Here is a 23,786-nt window from a genome sequence, read left to right on the forward strand (position 1 = left end):
TTATCTAGAAGAGTTCAGAAAGGAACGGTAACATTTAAAAGCAGATTTGTTTGCTGGGGAAGAGTCCTATTATTATTGAGACATTTTATTGGCAGTTGGTTTCTAAAGCTGCAGGTCAGTTTAGTTAAGCCCTCTAAGGAGTGTCTGTGTTGTTAAGGTAGTTGGCTGAAGGTTGTGTTAAGGTTAGGTTGTTTGACGTTCTAACAATGAAGGAGGAGATTGCAGCAGCTGTGTTCTTCGTGGCTCGGCTGGCGAAGCGCCATGGTAGTTTAGATGCTGAGAGCAGAGAGAGGTTTGCTGCTGCCCTCACCTCGGCTCTGTTTGAGACCTACAAGACCCACTGGTACCCACACACACCTGTCAAGGGACAGGCCTACCGGTCAGTACCCACACACACCTGTAAGGGACAGACCTACCCGGTCAGTACCCACACACACCTGTCAAGGGACAGACCTACCGGTCAGTACCCACACACACCTGTCAAGGGACAGACCTACCGGTCAGTACCCACACACACCTGTCAAGGGACAGGCCTACCGGTCAGTACCCACACACACCTGTCAAGGGACAGACCTACCCGGTCAGTACCCACACACACCTGTCAAGGGACAGACCTACCGGTCAGTACCCACACACACCTGTCAAGGGACAGACCTACCGGTCAGTACCCACACACACCTGTCAAGGGACAGGCCTACCGGTCAGTACCCACACACACCTGTCAAGGGACAGGCCTACCGGTCAGTACCCACACACACCTGTCAAGGGACAGGCCTACCGGTCAGTACCCACACACACCTGTCAAGGGACAGGCCTACCGGTCAGTACCCACACACACCTGTCAAGGGACAGGCCTACCGGTCAGTACCCACACACACCTGTCAAGGGACAGGCCTACCGGTCAGTACCCACACACACCTGTCAAGGGACAGGCCTACCGGTCAGTACCCACACACACCTGTAAGGGACAGGCCTACCGGTCAGTACCCACACACACCTGTCAAGGGACAGGCCTACCGGTCAGTACCCACACACACCTGTCAAGGGACAGGCCTACCGGTCAGTACCCAGTACCTTCACACACTACACATTTCCTCTATGGTTTTGTCTCAATGGCTTTGTGTTCAGGTGTGTGTGTAACCCACTGTTCGTGCGTTAGGTGCCTGCGTATGAACCGAGCCCAGCTGAGGGACCCTGTGTTGGAGAGGGCGTGTGTACGGAGCGTTGTCTGTTACGAGGACCTGGGGTTGCCAAGGGAGATTACCATCTGGGTCGACCCGGGAGAGGTGTCCTGCAGGTGAGCGCTGCTGTCCTGGTATGTCTTACTGTAGCCTCTCGGGCAGAGATCGTCAACTGGCCTGCCAAATTCGGCCCACTGGCATGTAAATTTTTTTGGGGGGAGCCCCAATAGTTTTTGTTTTTAGACAGAAGACTGTAAAATCACTAGGAATTCACCTAAAAAATGATCTTGTTTAGGAAATCTATTTCCACTCATAAATATACTTATGTGATCATGTACAAATGTAACTGAGGTTTGAGATTGTCAAATACAATATCTGTTTGGGCTTCTTGGATCAATTTGCAGAGTACAAATTATTTATAATGATGTTCCGGACCCCCGACCATCAGCCTTAGAAACTCGGCCCGACATTTGGTTATTAGACCAGGGTTTTTTAAACCTCTCCACGGGGACCCCCTATTTAATTTATTCTACAGCTATCACACCTGATAAAACTAATATCAAGCCTTTGACTACTTCAATCCGATCAGCTGGTTCAGGGCTACAACATAATTGTGAAAAGTCTGGGGGTCCCCAAGGAGAAGTTTGAAAAACGTATTGGTCCAGTTCAGCTAGAACCTCCCTCTGCTTCTTAACCTGGGCCCAGGGGGAGGGGGTCCAGATCAGCTAGAACCTCCCTGTTAACCTGGGCCCAGGGGGAGGGGGTCCAGATCAGCTAGAACCTCCCTCTGCTTGTTAACCTGGGCCCAGGGGGAGGGGGTCCAGATCAGCTAGAACCTCCCTCTGCTTGTTAACCTGGGCCCAGGGGGAGGGGGTCCAGTTGTGGCAGGAAGTGGTTGTGATGAGTTTCCTGTGTAGGTACGGAGAGCGCAGCGTTCCCTTCTGTGTGATGCAGCTGCAGGGCTGTCACCACGGTGATGGGGAGTTTTCCCGCCGCATACATAATGCAGTGGAGCGAGCCGCCTCCGACATCCAATCAGGTGCTCTGGTTTTCTGTTTTACTCATGTTTTCTGTTTCTCAGACAACTATTTGTATTTCTTACCCTGATTTATCAAATGTGTTGCAACATGTATGGGCGGATTCAATTATGCTGAGCTGCGGGAAACCGGTCAATGGCGCGTGACGTAAATGGTTAAATGCGCTGAGGGAGGAGCGCCCTTCTCAAAATTGAACAGTAATCTGTGCCGCTTGGTCATGTTGTCGTCAAGGCAGCATGGTGCATCGTTCAGAAACATCTATTTTCCATCAACTAGTTTTCTAACTAGTTTTCACTGGAAGGCAGTTCCCAATTAACTGTTCTTGTATGTCTTACTGTAGGACAGGGATCATCAACTGGCGTTTTTATCAAAATCAATCACTTTTGCCCTTAAACACAGAATCCTACTCCTTATCCACATGCTTCATTTAGCCTCGGCTACGTCACTTTTGTTTTGAGCTGACTTCGCCGTGGGCTTTGAACGGGGCACCTGGCTCACGCCTGGGAGGCAACCCTGTTCCAAAACGAATACAACCACTTTTCACCCGGCGCAAACTCCTCCCACCGGGGTAACCCAGGCCAGATAATCGGATCCATTCACTGTGAAAAGTGTTTTAAAGCTTTGATTTGATCCAATCAGGATCTTCCTCTGATGAGGGCGGGGACACCAGCATGAGTAGCAGCTGCAGCAGCCTATCAGCTCCCTGCCCTGCCCTGGGCCCTGCCCCCAACCCAAAACCCAAAACCATCCCAACAGTCAGCAACCCCAACAGTGTCTACCAGGTAAATGGAGCTCTAGACGTGTCTACCAGGTAACTAACCAACTAATGTTAAGCGCTCTGACGTAACGAACCAGCACTGGAAGAAGCTCTACAGTTGTAGTTGAGGGTTGTCAACTCTGACCCTCCGAGGTCCGGAGCCGGCTGGTTGTCAACTCTGACCCTCCGAGGTCCGGAGCCGGCTGGTTGTCAACTCTGACCCTCCGAGGTCCGGAGCCGGCTGGTTGTCAACTCTGACCCTCCGAGGTCCGGAGCCGGCTGGTTGTCAACTCTGACCCTCCGAGGTCCGGAGCCGGCTGGTTGTCAACTCTGACCCTCTGAGGTCCGGAGCCCGCTGGTTTTCAACTCTGACCCTCCGAGGTCCGGAGCCGGCTGGTTGTCAACTCTGACCCTCCGAGGTCCGGAGCCGGCTGGTTGTCAACTCTGACCCTCTGAGGTCCGGAGCCCGCTGGTTTTCTGTTCTACCTGATCATTAATATCACCCACCTGGTGTCCCAGGGCTAAACCAGTCCCTGATTAGAGGGGAACAATGAGAAATGCAGTGGAACTGGCTTCAAGGTCCAGAGTTGAGTTGGAGGGAGGATCATCTGACCATCATTATAGTTCTGGGTCTGTTTTCAGGCTTCAAGGTCCAGAGTTGAGTTGGAGGGCTCTAGGGACGTGTGATGGGGTTTAGATAATGTGTGTGGTGATGGGGTTTAGATAATGTGTGTGGTGATGGGGTTTAGATAATGTGTGGGGGTGATGGGGTTTAGATAATGTGTGGGGGTGATGGGGTTTAGATAATGGTTGCGTTCCCCTGCTCAGACATTGCATGCCACGTCATCGACTGCAGTCGGGCACCAGATGTGGTCCAGGCGTCGTACGAGCTGCAGGCGTCAATCATGTGGTTTAGATACTGTAACTCTTTCTGTTCCAGTTCAGTGAGTTTGCTCCAGTGCCACCCCCTCCGGCCTGGTCAGCTTACCCCAACAGGAAGGCCTTCCCTGGGGACGGCTACCCCCCTCACGGCCCCCCCTCTGGAGCTCTGTTTGCCCAGCAGCAGTGCAGCAGCCAGTTCCGGCCTCCTAAAGGATTCAGACCCTACAGAGCCGCCTCCTCCTTCACTGGGCCCAGACAGGACAAGTACCACTGGGTCAGCAAGAACCGCTCCTAGAACGTCAACCTAGAACCTACTGGAAGCTAGACCCCACTGGCTGCCCGGAGCCCAGAACACTTAAAAATAAAGGTCAAAGTATGAATTATGAAACGGTTAAAGCAATGCTGTTTAAGCATTTTTAAAGTTGCAGTATTTTTATTTTAAAAAATATTTTATGTCTTAACTATTGTGATTGTTAAACTGGAAAATATTGTCTGAAATAAAATTATCGATTTATTTTTATTAAACTGGTTGTCTGTTTGTAGTGGGGGGTTGTCTGGGACCTTTTCAGAGGAACGAACACATGGCTGGGAGATTTACATTGGTCCATATTATTCAGTGGGGTTAATTTGGTTGGTGACTGAGCTTCAATACTCATAAACCCACAGGTTTGTGGGAACAATTAGCTTCAGAGCGTCTCACGCTGCTCTTGCGCCTATCACTATTTATTCAAATGTGCGCGTCGACCTCTTCACCTTCGTCAGAGCTTTTGGGCATTTATATTTTTCACCTGGTAGTAGACATCGCTCCACCCACATCCGTTCTGTGCATCGAATAGGGTTGGAGTCAGTATTGCCAAATAGAATGCATTTTGTAAATACATTTTTATTTTTTTGATACGCTAAACAAGAACTTAACAATTTTACTGAGTTACAGTTAATATGGAAATCAGTCAATTGAAAAATGAATTAGACCCTAATCTATGGATTTCACATGACTGGGAATACAGATGTTGGTCACACACCTTTTTAAGTCTACCTGGCTGGCATGAAAATGAACCACGGGAAAAGCGTCCTCCATTCGCTATTTAAGTGCATAGATGACATGTATTTCTTTTTTACCCTGCCCCTGTTCTGAGACAGGTGCATGATAATGGTCCATTCTAAATCAAAACTAATTTCACAGCACAAGTCAACATTTTGGACACACTTCAATGATGTCGCTCTTGCTGCTGGTGACTCTCAGATCCACCTCTACGCAGACGACACCATTTTGTATACATCTGGCCCTTCATTGGACACTGTGTTAACAAACCTCCAAATGAGCTTCAACACCATACAACACTCCTTCCGTAGCCTCCAACTGCTCTTAAACACTAGTAAAACTAAATGCATGCTCTTCAATCGAACGCTGCTGGCACCCGCCCACCCGACTAGAATCACTACTCTCGGCGGGTCTGACCTAGAGTATGTGGACAACTACAAATACCTAGGTGTCTGGTTAGACCGTAAACTCTCCTTCCAGACTCACGTTAAGCATCTCAATCCAAAATTAAATCTAGAATCTGCTTCCTATTTCGCAACAAAGCCTCCTTCACACATGCCCTCGTAAAACTGACTATCCTACCGATCCTTGACTTTGGCGATGTCATTTACAAAATAGCCTCCAACACTACTCAGCAAATTGGATGTAGTCTATCACAGTGCCTTCCATTTTGTCACCAAAGCCCCATATACTACCCACCATTGTGACCTGTACGCTCTCGTTGGCTGGCCCTCACTACATATTTGTTGCCAAACCCACTGGCTCCAGGTCATCTATAAATCATAAATCACTGCTAGGCAAATCCCCGCCTTATCTTAGCTCATTGGTCACCATAGCAACACCCACCCGTAGTATGCGCTCTAGCAGGTATATCTCACTGGTCATCCCCAAAGCCAACACCTCCTTTGGCCGCCATTCCTTCCAGTTCTCTGCTGCCAATGACTGGAACGAATTGCAAAAATCTCTGAAGCTGGAGACTCTTATCTCCCTCACTAACTTTAAGCATCAGTTGTCAGAGCATCTTACCGATCACTGCACCTGTACACAGCCCATCTGTAATTAGCCCACCCAACTACCTCATCCCCATATTGTTATTTATTTTGCTCATTTGCACCCCAGTATCTCTATTTGCACATCATCTTCTGCACATCTATCACTCCAGTGTTAATAATAAATTGTAATTATTGTGCACTATGGCCTATTTATTGCCTTACCTCCATAACTTACTACATTTGCACACACTGTATATATATTTTCTATTGTGTTATTGACTGTACGTTTTGTTTACCCCATATGTAACTCTGTTGTTTTTATCGCACTGTTTTGCTTTATCTTGGCCAGGTCGCAGTTGTAAATGAGAACTTGTTCTCAACTGGCTTACCTGGTTAAATAAAGGTCAAATAAAAATAAAATTCTAGGGTTTTTCTTTATTTTGACTATTTTCTACATTGTAGAATAATAGTGAAGACATCAAAACTATGAAATAACACATATGGAATCATGTAGTAACCAAAAAAGTGTTAAACAAATCTAAATATATTTTAGATTCTTCAAAGTAGCCACCCTTTGCCTTGATGACAGCTTTGCACACTCTTGGCATTCTCTCAACCAGCTTCACCTGGAATGATTTTCCAACAGTCTTGAAGGAGTTCCCACATATGCTGAGCACTTGTTGGCTGCTTTTCCTTCACTCTGCAGTCCAACTCATCCCAAACCATTTCAATTGGGTTGAGGTCGGGTGATTGTGGAGGCCAGGTCATCTGATGCAGCACTCCATCACTCTCCTTCTTGGTCAAATAGCCCTTACACAGCCTGGAGGTGTGTTGGGTCATTGTCCTGTTGAAAAACAAATGATAGTCCCACTAAGCCCAAACCAGATGGGATGGCGTATCGCTGCAGAATGCTGTGGTAGCCATGCTGGTTAAGTGGGCCTTGAATTCTAAATAAATCACAGACAGTGTCACCAGCAAAGCACCATCACACCTCCTCCTCCATGCTTCACGGTGGGAACCACACATGTGGAGATCATCCGTTCACCTACTCTTCGTCTCACAAAGACACTGTGGTTGGAACCAAAAATCTCAAATTTGGACTCATCAGACCAGAGGACAGATTTCCACCGGTCTAATGTCCATTGCTCGTGTTTCTTGGCCCAAGCAAGTCTTCTTATTATTGGTGTCCTTTAGTAGTAGTTTCTTTGCAGCAATTTGACCATGAAGGCCTGATTCACGCAGTCTCCTCTGAACAGTTGATGTTGAGATGTGTCTGTTACTTGAACTCTGTGAAGCATTTATTTGGGCTGCAATCTGAGGTGCAGTTAACTCTAATGAACTTATCCTCTTCAGCAGAGGTAACTCTGGGTCTTCCTTTCCTGTGGCGGTCCTCATGAGAGCCAGTTTTCATCACAGCGCTTGATAGTTTTTGCGACTGCACTTGAAGAAACGTTCAAAGTTATTGAAATGTTCCGGATTGACTGACCTTCATGTCTTAAAGTAATGATGGACTGTTGTTTCTCTTTGCTTATTTGAGATGTTCTTGCCATAATATGGACTTGGTCTTTTACCAAATAGGGCTATCTTCTGTATACCACCCCTATCCCTAACAAGGCACACCTGTTAATTGAAATGCATTCCAGGTGACTACCTCATGAAGCTGGTTGACAGAATGCCAAGAGTGTGCAAAGCTATCATCAAGGCAAAAAGTGGCTACTTTGAAGAATCTCAAATATAAAATATATTTTGATTTGTTTAACACTTTTCTGGTTACTACATGATTCCATATGTGTTATTTCATAGTTTTTTTGTCTTCACTATTATTCTACAATGAAAATAAAGAAAAACCCTTGAATGAGTAGGTGTGTCCAAACTTTTGACTGGTACTGTATGTTATTTAGTATATATAAAAACAACATTAAAATAAGAATAGTCTGATGGGTGACAATATTACTTGTGAATGATGTATTATCACTTGTGAATGATCTATTATCACTTGTGAATGATGTATTATCACTTGTGAATGATGTCTGCAGTTTAGGACAAACATGCCATTTAGTATTGGAGTCTACAATTCAATTGATTGGACATGATTTGGAAAGGCACACACGTCTATATAAGGTCCCACAGTTGACAGTGCATGTCAGCAAAAACCAAGCTATGAGGTCGAAGGAATTGTCTGTAGAGCTCCGAGACAGGATTGTGTCGGCACAGATCTGGAGTAGGGTACCAAAAAATGTCTGCAGCATTGAAGGTCCCCAAGAACACAGTGGCCTCCATCATTCTTAAATAGAAGAAGTTTGGGACCACCAAGACTCTTCCTAGAGCTGGCCACCCGGCCAAACTGAGCAATCGGCGGGGAAGGGCCTTGGTCAGAGAGGTGACCAAGAACCCGATGGTCACTCTGACAGAGCTCCAGAGTTCCTCTGTGGAGATGGGAGAAACTTCCAGAAGGACAACCATCTCTGCAGCACTCCACCAATCAGGCCTTTATGGTAGAGTGGACAGACGGAAGCCACTCCTCATTAAAAGGCACATGACAGCCCACTTGGAGTTTGCCAAAAGGCACCTAAAGGACTCTCAGACCATGAGAAAGAAGATTCTCTGGTCTGATGAAAATAAGATTGAACTCTTTGGCCTGAATGCCAAGCATCACGTCTGGAGGAAACCTGGCACCATCCCTACGGTGAAGCATGGTGGTGGCAGCATCATGCTGTGGGGATGTTTTTCAGCGGCAGGGAGACTAGTAAAGATCGAGGGAAAGATGAACGGAGCAAAGTACAGAGAGATCCTTGATGAAAACCTGCTCCAGAGCGCTCAAGACCTCAGACTGGGGTGAAGGTTCACCTTCCAACAGGACAACGACCCTAAGCACACAGCCAAGACAACGCAGGTGTGGCTTCGGGACAAGTCTTTGAATGTCCTTGAGTGGCCCAGCCAGAGCCAGCCCGATCGAACATCTCTGGAGAGACCTGAAAATAGCTGTGCAGTGACGTTCCCCATCCAACCTGACAGAGCTTGAGAGGATCTGCAGAGAAGAATGGGAGAAACTCCCCAAATACAGGTGTGCCAAGCTTGTAGCGTCATACCCAAGAAGACCCGAGGCTGTAATTGCTGCCAAAGGTGCTTCAAAAAAGTACTGAGTAAAGGGTCTGAATACTTATGTATTCCCCAGTGTTGGGGAAGCTACTCTGAAAAGAGTTTACCAAGCTACCAATTACTTCACTCTGGAAGAAGTTAAGCTACACTAAAGTAGTCCACTACATCCAAACAACTATCATATCTAAAATCTGAAATATCATAGAATACAAATTGCAATAACATATCACTCTGTAGTCAGATGTTAACAGAATGAGCAAGTTATCCTTAGATAAACACATGGACAGGCAGCTGGGTACAGGGGAGGCTGGTCTCTCCTGATGGGACCTGTTAGATAAACACATGGACAGACAGCTGGGTACAGGGGAGGCTGGTCTCTCCTGATGGGACCTGTTAGATAAACACATGGACAGACAGCTGGGTACAGGGGAGGCTGGTCTCTCCTGATGGGACCTGTTAGATAAACACATGGACAGGCAGCTGGGTACAGGGGAGGCTGGTCTCTCCTGATGGGACCTGTTAGATAAACACATGGACAGGCAGCTGGGTACAGGGGAGGCTGGTCTCTCCTGATGGGACCTGTTAGATAAACACATGGACAGACAGCTGGGTACAGGGGAGGCTGGTCTCTCCTGATGGGACCTGTTAGATAAACACATGGACAGACAGCTGGGTACAGGGGAGGCTGGTCTCTCCTGATGGGACCTGTTAGATAAACACATGGACAGGCAGCTGGGTACAGGGGAGGCTGGTCTCTCCTGATGGGACCTGTTAGATAAACACATGGACAGGCAGCTGGGTACAGGGGAGGCTGGTCTCTCCTGATGGGACCTGTTAGATAAACACATGGACAGACAGCTGGGTACAGGGGAGGCTGGTCTCTCCTGATGGGACCTGTTAGATAAACACATGGACAGGCAGCTGGGTACAGGGGAGGCTGGTCTCTCCTGATGGAGCCTGACAAACACAGGAAGTGTAACTTCTGTCTAATTCGTTTATTTACAATTTGTGGCATTACGTAGTATCAATAGCAATGAAGAGCTGAATAACTTGATTCAATGTACAATGGTAAACAATCATTGGCAAACACAGTACTAATGTAAAACCTATTTTCTTTAAACATGTCACACTGCTGGAGGCATCACCATGGGAAGTAAAGGGGCTAAGTGTGCTGCAGCTGAAAAATCACAATAAAATAAATATATTAATTAATGGAAGAAAAATATTGCACCGGGCCTTTACTACACCCCTCACCCCCCCTCCGCTCTCTCCCCAGAGAGACTCATTTTAGAGGCAGTGGTCCCCTCCTCTCTCCCCAGAGAGACTCATTTTAAAGGCAGTGGTCCGGTCCTCTCTCTCTCCAGAGAGACTCATTTTAAAGGCAGTGGTCCCCTTCTCTCTCTCATGTTAGTAGCCTGCACAGAGAAAACATGCATAATGATTCAAATAAGTGAAAATTCAGTGTTTTTCAGATTTTTTTCCAAAAACTTAAAGTGACTGAGGGGGCTGGGCTGCCAGTGTGCTCACAAGATTTGGTTCTGAGTTGCTGAGATTAAAAATTCAGCCAAATGTAATCTCTAAAATCCTTCCTCCCCTCCCCTAGCCTGGGTACCAGTCTGTTTTCCTTCCTCCCCTCCCCTAGCCTGGGTACAAGTCTGTTCTCCTTCCTCCCCTCCCCTAGCCTGGGTACCAGTCTGTTGGTGCACTCCTTCCTCCCCTCCCCTAGCCTGGGTACCAGTCTGTTCTCCTTCCTCCCCTCCCCTAGCCTGGGTACCAGTCTGTTCTCCTTCCTCCCCTCCCCTAGCCTGGGTACCAGTCTGTTGGTGCACTCCTTCCTCCCCTCCCCTAGCCTGGGTACCAGTCTGTTCTCCTTCCTCCCCTCCCCTAGCCTGGGTACCAGTCTGTTCTCCTTCCTCCCCTCCCCTAGCCTGGGTACAAGTCTGTTCTCCTTCCTCCCCTCCCCTAGCCTGGGTACCAGTCTGTTCTCCTTCCTCCCCTCCCCTAGCCTGGGTACCAGTCTGTTCTCCTTCCTCCCCTCCCCTAGCCTGGGTACAAGTCTGTTCTCCTTCCTCCCCTCCCCTAGCCTGGGTACAAGTCTGTTCTCCTTCCTCCCCTCCCCTAGCCTGGGTACCAGTCTGTTCTCCTTCCTCCCCTCCCCTAGCCTGGGTACCAGTCTGTTGGTGCACTCCTTCCTCCCCTCCCCTAGCCTGGGTACCAGTCTGTTCTCCTTCCTCCCCTCCCCTAGCCTGGGTACCAGTCTGTTCTCCTTCCTCCCCTCCCCTAGCCTGGGTACCAGTCTGTTGGTGCACTCCTTCCTCCCCTCCCCTAGCCTGGGTACCAGTCTGTTCTCCTTCCTCCCCTCCCCTAGCCTGGGTACCAGTCTGTTCTCCTTCCTCCCCTCCCCTAGCCTGGGTACCAGTCTGTTTGTGCACTCCTTCCTCCCCTCCCCTAGCCTGGGTACCAGTCTGTTTTCCTTCCTCCCCTCCCCTAGCCTGGGTATCAGTCTGTTTGTGTTATCATTCCACTCCTTGCCATTCCTTGTAATGTGTTATGATTGGCATATGACACAGAGTACAAATAGTGGAATGTTAGAGCATAAAATAGTACTGGATTTTATGCATCCAGGCTAACTCAATAATTGCTCAGTATTCAAAGTATTTTAAAGGAAAAAAAACAAAGAAAAAAATACAATTTGAACCCAGATAGCATTGTTTCATGATGAAACATATTTTCATGACATTGTTGTTCTCTGGTTGAACCAGGTTTGTCCAGATAGCATGGTTGATACCACCCTGGCATCCTCACATGACTTAGTTTATTTATAATGATAACAACAGACTGGACACACACTGCTTCTCTCTCACCTGTGCCACCTTTCTGTTATCGTCAGACAGAGAGGAGTCTGTGTGCTGTGTTTGTTTGGGCAGTGTGAGCTCACAGCACAGGCATCTGATGGGAGGAAACCAATTTAAATAATTCAATACTTATAACACTGATGACAATAATATTTGTTAGGCAGGCCTATTCCTTCATTTACTTTCCTAGGTTCTTACTTGCTTTTCCTGTGTATTATCTTTGTAAATTAGGCTTATCTGATTTCTTTATGATGAACACTTGACTGTAGAGATAAAATAGGCTATTTATTACAGATCGACTTTCATAAAGTTAAATCATATCTGATAGTATTTCTGGGACCGACCTTTGATGTGAGAGAAAGAGATAAATAGTATACATTTATGAAGTCTACTCTTCATTGACAAAACAAAATAGAAAACGCGGCATTTCGTGACGTTCATTGCACTGTTTGTCCCTCGGTGCTCTCGGTTCCGAACCGCAGGTGGATTGTTTTCAAAATGGCCGCGTCCACGAACGACAGTAAAGCAGCGTCTCTCTCCAAAGCCGAGTATCTGAAACGTTATTTATCTGCAGATGGAGACGCCAATAAGTCAAGGGAGAAGAAGGCTAAAAAGAGATGCATTAAAGCTACAGGAAAGGGGTGAGTAGGGGTGAAAACACCGGGGGAATATGGAGTTAAACAGTCAGGCAGATAGCTAACGTTAGCCTGCTAGCCCTACCACACTGTGATAACGTTAGCTGGCTAGCTAGTTAGCATAACAAACTGTTAACTGGTCGTTGTTTCGCTGTAGTTTCTGACCTCTCTGTTGGCGAACTCCAGTAGCTAGTTAACTAGCTGGCTAGCATATACGTGTTAACTTGTTATTTGGCAGTAGTTTCTAACCCCTCTGTTACTCGCTCTGAGCAGGATGAAGATAGTAGATGACGACGTGGATTGGAAACAGCTGACCGGCGAGGAGAAGGAGAACGAAGAGGAGGAAGAGGAGGAGGCGCCAGTGGTAAATAATGCTACAACACGCTAACTGGCTAAGTAGCTACATAACTAGCTGACTTTACCGTCACTTTCAGTTGGGGTGACCTTTACCAAAAACATCACTTTAGAGTGGCTAGCTAGTGCTCTGATCTACTCACCTGTCTCGCTCGCTCTGTATTGTGTGGCTGTGTGTGTCAGGTTGCTGAGGTGATAGACGAGCGTCCAGATGAGATCAAACGCCTGGAAGCCTTCAGGACCAGCAACAAATGGAGAGTGATGGGAGGTGAGACAGACAGCAGCGGAAGGGTGTGTGCGTTCAGGTGTTGTCAGCTGCATGGTGTGTGTGCTAATATTGATTCTCTGCTCAGCTGATGAAGAAGTCCCAGAGGAGGAGGAACAGAGAGTTCGACACGATTCACCAGAGCCCCTGTCGTTCAAAAAGACGCAACGTGATTCGCCAGAGCCCCTGTCACTCAGAAAGCAGCGTCATGATTCGCCGGACGTCTCTCCGCCAAGGAGGATTGGTCAGGAATCCCCCGATGCGTCTCTTCGAAGACTGAAGCCTAGCGTTCCTCCCTCCTCCTCATCCCAACCCCCCCACAGGACACACAGCAGTGGTGAGACCTGACCCCTAACCTCTGACCCTGAAATCGGTGTTCTTATTGGACAAGTTCAGAGGTGTATTTTATTTTATTTGACCTTTATTTAACCAGGTAAGCCAGTTGAGAACAAGTTCTCATTTACAACTGCGACCTGGCCAAGATAAAGCAAAGCAGTGCGATAAAAACAACAACACAGAGTTACATATGGGGTAAACAAAACATAAAGTCAAAAATACAACAGAAAATATATATATACAGTGTGTGCAAATGTAGCAAGTTATGGAGGTAAGGCAATAAATATGCTATAGTGCAAAATAATTACAATTTAGTATTAACACTGGAGTGATAGATGTGCAGAAGATGATGTGCAAATAGAGCTACTGGGGTGCAAAAGAGAAAAATAAATAACAATATGGGGATGAGGTAGTTGGGCGGGCTAATTTCAGATGGGCTGTGTACAGGTGCAGTGATCGGTAAGGTGCTCTGACAACTGATGCTTAAAGTTAGTGAGGGAGATAAGAGTCTCCAGCTTCAGAGATTTTTGCAGTTCGTTCACTTGGAACCAAACTGAAGCGAAACGAAACTGGGAGGGACCTACCTGAATTTGTCCAATAGAAACACATTTTAGCTGAAATTTTTTTTCTCCGTTTGGAGTAAACGGTTTCTGTTGCAAAAAGTTTTGCTACAGTGTGCGACTATTGAATACAGTCCAGGTTTCCATCCATTCCCCAAAAAAACTCTATAACCCTGGGGTGTATTCATTTAGTAGCAAACAGTTTTGCAACGGAAACCGTTTACTCCAAATGGAAATTGTTTTCTGATGAAACAAGTTCCTATTGGACAAATTCTGGTGGGTCCCTCCCCGTTTCATTCTGTTTGGTTCTTTTGGTTCCTAATCAATACATCCCTACTATACAGGGTGGGCTGTAGTTATTTGATGAAGCTCCTGGTGTTGTTAAGTTCTGAAGTAATTTTTTTCAATTTTTTTTTCAGATTCGTCTCCGTCCAGGAAAAAAGCCAAGTCTTCGTCGTCTGCTCGTATTGGCCAGCGCTCTCCAGGGTCTGACCAATCCCCACCCAGGAGGCGGGCTCAGAACGGGCCCGGCTCAGACTCAGATCAATCACCTCCAAGAAAAAGGCCACAAATGGGAGGGGCCTCTGATTCTGACCAATCACCACCCAGGAGAAGGCGACGGGGAGGGCAGAACTCTGATTCTGACCAATCGCCGCCCAGGAGGCAACCCCAAGGTGGGAGGGGCTCAGACGCTGACCTCTCCCCCCCCCGCAGGCCTGACCAATCACAGGTGAGCATGGGGAGCTGAAGGGGCGGGGCACAGAGATTCAAGAATTGGGCTGCGTTCAGTTGACAAACGTTGTGGAATGTTGCAGATAGAAATGTCATGAATAGAGCCAACGTGAAAGCCTTATTCTACATGTCAGAGAGGCATGTTTGTTCTACATAGCATATTTATTTCTGAACGTTCCGAAACATTGAATCCTGCTGAACACGCCCCTGTAGCTAGGTAGAGAAGGTTAGTGGAAGCTTGACCTCTAACCTCTCTGTGTGTGTTAGTCTCGGAGCATGCTGACCGGGGCCGCAGCAGGACTGGTATCAGTGGAGGTTCTAAGAAGAGAACAGCAGGAGAACCGACGCAGAGACAAGATCAACGAGCCGCTAGAAGGTGCAACACACCCCCCCTCCTCCTTTCCTTTAGTAATGCCCCCTCCATGTCCTTTCCTTTAGTAATGCCCCCTCCATGTCCTTTCCTTTAGTAATGCCCCCTCCATGTCCTTTCCTTTAGGAATGCTCCCTCTATGCTACTAGAATGAAGGGCTGTTAGGCACAACCCAACACCATGTACCACAAACCCCTTGAGGTGCATTATTGCTGTTATAAACTAGTTACCAACGTAATTAGGACAGTAAACAAGTCATTTTGCTTCATATTGTGGTATATTGTCTGATATACCACAGACTTCAGCCAATCAGCATTCAGGGTTCTAACTATCCAGTTTATAATACTGTATATAGTAGTGATGGGGGAAAAATCCATACAGTTACATATCGTGATATTATTTTTGGACGACATTATATCAATGTTTGACTCCCAAGTATCGAAATGTATACACACACTCACTAGGTATTGTTAGCTAGCGCTAGTCTGATGTACCTGCTCCACTCACTAGGTAGTGTTAGCTAGCGCTAGTCTGATGTACCTGCACCACTCACTAGATAGTGTTAGCTAGCGCTAGTCTGATGTACCTGCACCACTCACTAGGTAGTGTTAGCTAGCGCTAGTCTGATGTACCTGCTCCACTCACTAGGTAATGTTAGCTAGCGCTAGTCTGATGTACCTGCTCCACTCACTAGGTAATGTTAGCTAGCGCTAGTCTGATGTACCTGCTCCACTCACTAGGTAGTGTTAGCTAGCGCTAGTCTGATGTACCTGCTCCACTCACTAGGTAGTGTTAGCTAGCGCTAGTCTGATGTACCTGCTCCACTCACTAGGTAGTGTTAGCTAGCGCTAGTCTGATGTACCTGCTCCACTCACTAGGTAGTGTTAGCTAGCGCTAGTCTGATGTACCTGCTCCACTCACTAGGTAATGTTAGCTAGCGCTAGTCTGATGTACCTGCACCACTCACTAGGTAGTGTTAGCTAGCGCTAGTCTGATGTACCTGCTCCACTCACTAGGTAATGTTAGCTAGCGCTAGTCTGATGTACCTGCACCACTCACTAGGTAGTGTTAGCTAGCGCTAGTCTGATGTACCTGCTCCACTCACTAGGTAGTGTTAGCTAGCGCTAGTCTGATGTACCTGCTCCACTCACTAGGTAATGTTAGCTAGCGCTAGTCTGATGTACCTGCACCACTCACTAGGTAGTGTTAGCTAGCGCTAGTCTGATGTACCTGCACCACTCACTAGGTAATGTTAGCTAGCGCTAGTCTGATGTACCTGCTCCACTCACTAGGTAGTGTTAGCTAGCGCTAGTCTGATGTACCTGCACCACTCACTAGGTAGTGTTAGCTAGCGCTAGTCTGATGTACCTGCTCCACTCACTAGGTAGTGTTAGCTAGCGCTAGTCTGATGTACCTGCTCCACTCACTAGGTAGTGTTAGCTAGCGCTAGTCTGATGTACCTGCTCCACTCACTAGGTAGTGTTAGCTAGCGCTAGTCTGATGTACCTGCTCCACTCACTAGGTATTGTTAGCTAGCGCTAGTCTGATGTACCTGCTCCACTCACTAGGTAATGTTAGCTAGCGCTAGTCTGATGTACCTGCACCACTCACTAGGTAATGTTAGCTAGCGCTAGTCTGATGTACCTGCTCCACTCACTAGGTAGTGTTAGCTAGCGCTAGTCTGATGTACCTGCACCACTCACTAGGTAATGTTAGCTAGCGCTAGTCTGATGTACCTGCTCCACTCACTAGATGTAATACTAAATGGTATATCTGGTCTGTCTCTCTCCTCCAGATGCGTCTCGTAATGCGGAGACGGTGTTCAGAGATAAGAGTGGGAAACGGAGAGATATCGAGACCGAGCGAGAGGAGCAGAGGAGGAAGGCAGGAGAGAAAGCAGAGAAAGACCTGAAATATGCTCAGTGGGGGAAAGGGTGAGAGACACTGGATGGCATTTCTCTCTGTGTGTATGTGTATAGTATGAGTGTATATATAGATAGATAGATACAGTGGGGGAAAGGGTGAGAGACACTGTGGATGGCATGTCTCTCTGTGTGTGTGTGTATAGTATGAGTGTATATATAGATAGATAGATACAGTGGGGGAAAGGGTGAGAGACACTGTGGATATATATACAGTGGGGGGGAAAAGTATTTAGTCAGCCACCAATTGTGTAAGTTCTCCCACTTAAAAATATGAGAGAGGCCTGTCATTTTCATCATAGGTACACGTCAACTATGACAGACAAAATGAGGGGAAAAAATCCAGAAAATCACATTGTAGGACTTTTAATGAATTTATTTGCAAATTATGGTGGAAAATAAGTATTTGGTCAATAACAAAAGTTTCTCAATACTTTGTTATATACCCTTTGTTGGCAATGACACAGGTCAAACTTTTTCTGTAAGTCTTCACAAGGTTTTCACACACTGTTGCTGGTATTTTGGCCCATTCCTCCATGCAGATCTCCTCTAGAGCAGTGATGTTTTGGGGCTGTCGCTGGGCAACACGGACTTTCAACTCCCTCCAAAGATTTTCTATTGGGTTGAGATCTGGAGACTGGCTAGGCCACTCCAGGACCTTGAAATGCTTCTTACGAAGCCACTCCTTCGTTGCCCGGGCGGTGTGTTTGGGATCATTGTCATGCTGAAAGACCCAGCCACGTTTCATCTTCAATGCCCTTGCTGATGGAAGGAAGTTTTCACTCAAAATCTCACGATACATGGCCCCATTCATTCTTTCCTTTACACAGATCAGTCGTCCTGGTCCCTTTGCAGAAAAACAGCCCCAAAGCATGATGTTTCCACCCCCATGCTTCACAGTAGGTATGGTGTTCTTTGGATGCAACTCAGCATTCTTTGTCCTCCAAACACGACGAGTTGAGTTTTTACCAAAAAGTTCTATTTTGGTTTCATCTGACCATATGACATTCTCCCAATCCTCTTCTGGATCATCCAAATGCACTCTAGCAAACTTCAGACGGGCCTGGACATGTACTGGCTTAAGCAGGGGGACACGTCTTGCACTGCAGGATTTGAGTCCATGGCGGCGTAGTGTGTTACTGATGGTAGGCTTTGTTACTTTGGTCCCAGCTCTCTGCAGGTCATTCACTAGGTCCCCCCGTGTGGTTCTGGGATTTCTGCTCACCGTTCTTGTGATCATTTTGACCCCACTGGGTGAGATCTTGCGTGGAGCCCCAGATCGAGGGAGATTATCAGTGGTCTTGTATGTCTTCCATTTCCTAATAATTGCTCCCACAGTTGATTTCTTCAAACCAAGCTGCTTATCTATTGAAGATTCAGTCTTCCCAGCCTGGTGCAGGTCTACAATTTTGTTTCTGGTGTCCTTTGACAGCTCTTTGGTCTTGGCCATAGTGGAGTTTGGAGTGTGACTGTTTGAGGTTGTGGACAGGTGTCTTTTATACTGATAACGAGTTCAAACAGGTGCCATTAATACAGATAACGAGTGGAGGACAGAGGAGCCTATTAAAGAATAAGTTACAGGTCTGTGAGAGCCAGAAATCTTGCTTGTTTGTAGGTGACCAAATACTTATTTTCCACCATAATTTGCAAATAAATTCATTAAAAATCCTACAATGTGATTTTCTGGGGGGAAAAATCTCAATTTGTCTGTCATAGTTGACGTGTACCTATGATGAAAATTACAGGCCTCTCTTATCTTTTTAAGTGGGAGAACTTGCACAATTGGTGGCTGACTAAATACTTTTCCCCCACTGTAGATAGATATGTAAACTCAGCAAAAAAAGAAACATCCTCTCACTGTCAACTGCATTTATTTTCAGCAAACTGAACATGTGTAAATATTTGTATGAACATAAGATTCAACAACTGAGACATTAACTGAACAAGTTCCACAGACATGTGACTAACAGAAATTGAATAATGTGTCCCTGAACAAAGGGGGGGTCAAAATCAAAAGTAACAGTCAGTATCTGGTGTGGCCACCAGCTGCATTAAGTACTGCAGTGCATCTCCTCCTCATGGACTGCACCAGATTTGCCAGTTCTTGCTGTGAGATGTTACTCCACACTTCCACCAAGGCACCTGCAAGTTCCTGGACATTTCTGGGGGGAATGGCCATAGCCCTCACCCTCCGATCCAACGGGTCCCAGACGTGCTCAATGGAGATCCGGGCGGGTCCCAGACGTGTCCCAGACGTGCTCAATTGAGATCCGGGCTCTTCGCTGGCCATGGCAGAACACTGACATTCCTGTCTTGCAGGAAATCACGCACAGAACGAGCTGTATGGCTGGTGGCATTGTCATGCTGGAGGGTCATGTCAGGATGAGCCTGCAGGAAGGGTACCACATGAGGGAGGAGGATGTCTTCCCTGTATCGCACAGCGTTGAGATTGCCTGCAATGACAACAAGCTCAGTCCGATGATGCTGTGACACACCACCACAGACCATGATGGACCCTCCACCTCCAAATCGATCCCGCTCCAGATGCAGTTGTTGTTGCCATCCTGTACCTGTCCCGCAGGTGTGATGTTCAGATGTACCGATCCTGTGCAGGTGTAGTTACACGTGGTCTGCCACTGCGAGGACGATCAGCTGTCCGTCCTGTCTCCCTGTAGCGCTGTCTTGGGCGTCTCACAGTATGGACATTGCAATTTATCAATTTACTTGTTCTCCCCACAGTATATACATGGATGTTTGTGTGTGTATACATACAATGCTTTTGGAAAGTATTCAGACCCCTTGACCTTTTCCACATTTTGTTAGGTTACAGCCTTATTCTAAAAATAATTAAGTCGTTTTTTTTTTTTATAGCCCATAATAACAAAGCAAAAACTGGTTTTTAGAAATGTTAGCTAATTTATATAAATAAAAAAATAAGGAAATATCACATTTACATAAGTATTCAGACCCTTTACTCAGTACTTTGTTGAACCACCTTTGGCAGCGATTACAGCCTCGAGTCTTCTTGGGTATGACGCTACAAGCTTGGCACACCTGCATTTGGGGAGTTTCTCCCATTCTTCTCTGCAGATCCTCTCAAGCTCTGTCAGGTTGGATGGGGACCATTCTTGACCATTCTTGATGCACACGGTAAACTGTTGAGCGTGGGAAAAACCCAGCAGCGTTGCAGTTCTTGACACAAATCGGTGCGCTTTGGCACCTACTACCATACCCCGTTCAAAGGCACTTTAAATCTTTAGTCTTGCCCATTCACCCTCTGAATGGCACACATACACAATCCATGTCTCAATTGTCTCAAGGCTTAAAAGTCCTTCTTTAACCGGTCTCCTCCCCTTCCATCTACACTGATTTGAAGTGGATTTAACCAAGTGACATCAATAAGGGATCATAGCCTTCCAGCTGGTCAGTCAGTCTGTCATGGTGGTGTTTGTGTTCGTGTTTGTGTTTGTAGTGTGGCCCAGGGCCAGCTGGTCAGTCAGTCTATCATGATCGTGTTTGTGTGTGTAGTGTGGCCCAGGGCCAGATGCAGCAGCAGAACGTTGAGGATGCGTTGAGGGAATCCCAGAAGCCCCTAGCGCGTTCCTGTGATGACCAGGACCTAGACAGGATGTTGAGAGAGAAGGAGAGAGAGGGAGACCCCATGTTGGCCATGATGAGACGCAAAAAGGACCGAGACAACAAACTACGAGGAGTCAAAGGTCTGTCTCTGTCTTTTGGGGGGGGGGGGGATATTGTTGGTCACATCGGGATTTCAACGTTCAGCAAAGTTCACAGATTTATTTATTTTGGGGACAGATTTTTTCAGACAAAAGCAATTTGTAGACCAGAAGAACTGCAGTTATTTGAAAATGTAAACAGTAGATCCGTTATGTTTTCTAAACAAATGCTAAGGTTGTACTTGTGATGTACCACATGTTCCAACCCTCCAATCACAATGAATCTCTCTTAACACTTCCTGTTGTTGTTTACAGAGAAGCCTCGCTACAAAGGCCCGGCTCCGCCCCCAAACCGCTTCAACATTCCACCAGGCTACCGTTGGGACGGAGTGGACAGGTACATCTCGCTGTGTGTAGAGCACCACATTGATATATCATTATCATTATAATTAACATCATCATTATAATATATAATTAGCTTTATCATTATAATATAGAATTAGAATTAGCATAATATATCATTAGAATCAACATTATCATTATAATATATAATTAGAGTGAACATTATCATTATAATATACAATTAGAATGCACATTATAATATATAATGACTATAATTTGTAGTTGTTTTGCTTGTATCGTGTTTCAGGTCTAATGGTTTTGAACAGAAACGCTACACCAGGATGTCTGATAAGAAGGCTGTGCAGGAGATGGCCTACAAGTGGAGCGTGGAAGATATGTAGAGATGAGGAGAGAGAGAGATGGCTGGCTGACTGGCTGGCTGGCTGACTGACTGGCTGGCTGGGTGACTGGCTGGGTGGGTGACTGACTGACTGGGTGGCTGACTGACTGGCTGGCTGGGTGACTGGCTGGCTGACTGGGTGGCTGGCTGACTGGCTGGCTGGCTGGCTGGGTGGCTGGCTGGGTGACTGACTGACTGGGTGGCTGACTGACTGGCTGGCTGGGTGACTGGCTGGCTGACTGGCTGGGTGGCTGGCTGGCTGACTGACTGGCTGTTAAGAGAACATCTACAACATAAGACTGCTTCAACCAACAGGCTCTACTGTACTCTACACACACTGTACATTTACATTTTAGTCATTTACCAGAAGCTCTTATCCAGAGCGACTTACAGTTAGTGAGTGCATACATTTTCATACTGGCCCCCCATGGGAAACGAACCCACAACCCTGGCGTTGCAAGCGCCATGCTCTACCCACTGAGCTACAGGGGACTGTCCTGTCCTGTATAAAGGAAGTCAACGATGTGTCCTGTTTTCTCTGCTTTATTAAACACTGGGTTTTGTAACTCTGGTTCCTCATTATATAACTGAATGTTAATAGCAGACTGTGAGATGACAGCCAGCGGCACCGCAGAACTCTGGTTCCTCATTATATAACTGAATGTTAAAAGCAGACTGTGAGATGACAGCCAGCGGCACCGCAGATAAAGGCCCTTACACAGTCACACAGAGTACAGTTGAAGCCGGAAGTTTACATACACCTTAGCCAAATACATTTAAACTCAGTTTTTCACAATTCCTGACATTTCATCCTAGTAAAAATTCCCTGTCTTAGGTCAGTTAGGATCACCACTTTATTTTAAGAATGTGAAATGTCAGAATAATAGTAGAGAGAATGATTTATTTCAGCTTTTATTTATTTAATCACATTCCCAGTGGGTCAGAAGTTTACATACACTCAATTAGTATTTGGTAGCATTGCCTTTAAATTGTTTAACTTGGGTCAAACGTTTCGGGTAGCCTTCCACAAGCTTCCCACAATAAGTTGGGTGAATTTTGGCCCATTCCTCCTGACAGAGCTGATGTAACTGAGTCAGGTTTGTAGGCCTCCTTGCTCGCACACGCTTTTTCAGTTCTGCCCACACATTTTCTATAGGATTGAGGTCAGGGCTTTGTGATGGCCACTCCAATACCTTGACTTTGTTGTCCTTAAGCCATTTTGCTACAACTTTGGAAGTATGCAAACGAAAGACCCATTTGCGACCAAGCTTTAACTTCCTGACTGATGTCTTGAGATGTTGCTTCAATATATCCACATAATTTTCCTTCCTCATGATGCCATCTATTTTGAGAAGTGCACCAGTCCCTCCTGCAGCAAAGCACCCCCACAGCATGATTTACATTTATCTTAACTTATACAGAGCGACTTACAGTTAGTGAGGGCATACATTTTTCATACTGGCCCCCTGGGAAACGAACCCACAACCCTGGCGTTGCAAGTGCGCTACAGGGGGGCATGATGCTGCCACCCCCGTGCTTCACGGTTGGGATGGTGTTCTTCGGCTTGCAAGCCACCCCCTTTTTCCTCCAAACATAACGATGGTCATTATGGCTAAACAGTTCTATTTTTGTTTCATCAGACCAGAAGACATTTCTCCAAAAATTACTGCAAACCATAGTCTGGCTTTTTTATGGCGGTTTTGGAGCAGTGGCTTCTTCCTTGCTGAGCGGCCTTTCAAGTTATGTCGATATAGGACTCGTTTTACTGTGGATATAGATACTTTTGGACCTGTTTCCTCCAGCATCTTCACAAGGTCCTTTGCTGTTGTTCTGGGATTGATTTGCACTTTTCGCACCAAAGTACGTTCATCTCTAGGAGACAGAACGCGTCTCCTTCCTGAGCGGTATGAGAGCTGCGTGGTCCCATGGTGTTTATACTTGCGTACTATTGTTTGTACAGATGAACGTGGTACCTTCAGGCGTTTGGAAATTGCTCCTAAGGCTCAACCAGACTTGTGGAGGTCTACAATTTTTTTCCTGAAGTCTTGGCTGATTTCTTTTGATTTTCCCATGATGTCAAGTAAAGAGGCACTGAGTTTGAAGGTAGGCCTTGAAATACATCCACAGGTACTCCTCCAATTGACTCAAATTATGTCAATTAGCCTATCAGAAGCTTTCAAAGCCATGATATCATTTTCTGGAATTTTCCATGCTGTTTAAAGGCACAGTCAACTTAGTGTATGTAAACTTCTGACCCACTGGAATTGTGATACAGTGAATTATAAGTGAAAGAATCTGTCTGTAAACAATTGTTGGAAAAATTACTTGTGTCATGCACAAAGTAGATG

The 23,786-nt window shown here is 46.4% G+C and overlaps 2 protein-coding genes across 2 annotated transcripts; both read left to right on the forward strand.

Annotated features, from left to right (window-relative positions):
• Positions 1-206: 206 nt before the first annotated feature.
• Positions 207-4,152, forward strand: LOC311123267 (maternal B9.15 protein-like; the record flags this gene model as incomplete). The annotated part of the gene is made up of 6 exons (XM_084197526.1): positions 207-344; positions 1,025-1,059; positions 1,160-1,297; positions 2,099-2,220; positions 2,858-3,018; positions 3,916-4,152. 6 exons carry the CDS (start codon positions 207-209, stop codon positions 4,150-4,152), a joined length of 831 nt encoding a protein of 276 aa, XP_084053652.1.
• An 8,188-nt stretch (positions 4,153-12,340) lies between these two features.
• On the forward strand, positions 12,341-22,002 carry LOC311123263 (uncharacterized protein). The gene is made up of 10 exons (XM_084197519.1): positions 12,341-12,486; positions 12,754-12,844; positions 13,018-13,102; positions 13,188-13,436; positions 14,415-14,725; positions 14,995-15,103; positions 16,893-17,031; positions 20,548-20,738; positions 21,012-21,093; positions 21,346-22,002. Exons 1-10 carry the CDS (start codon positions 12,344-12,346, stop codon positions 21,437-21,439), a joined length of 1,494 nt encoding a protein of 497 aa, XP_084053645.1. The 5' UTR covers positions 12,341-12,343; the 3' UTR covers positions 21,440-22,002.
• Positions 22,003-23,786: the final 1,784 nt, after the last annotated feature.

The sequence above is a fragment of the Coregonus lavaretus genome, assembly GCF_964263955.1.
Source record: "Coregonus lavaretus genome assembly, contig: HAP1_SCAFFOLD_407, whole genome shotgun sequence".
NCBI lineage: Eukaryota > Metazoa > Chordata > Actinopteri > Salmoniformes > Salmonidae > Coregonus > Coregonus lavaretus.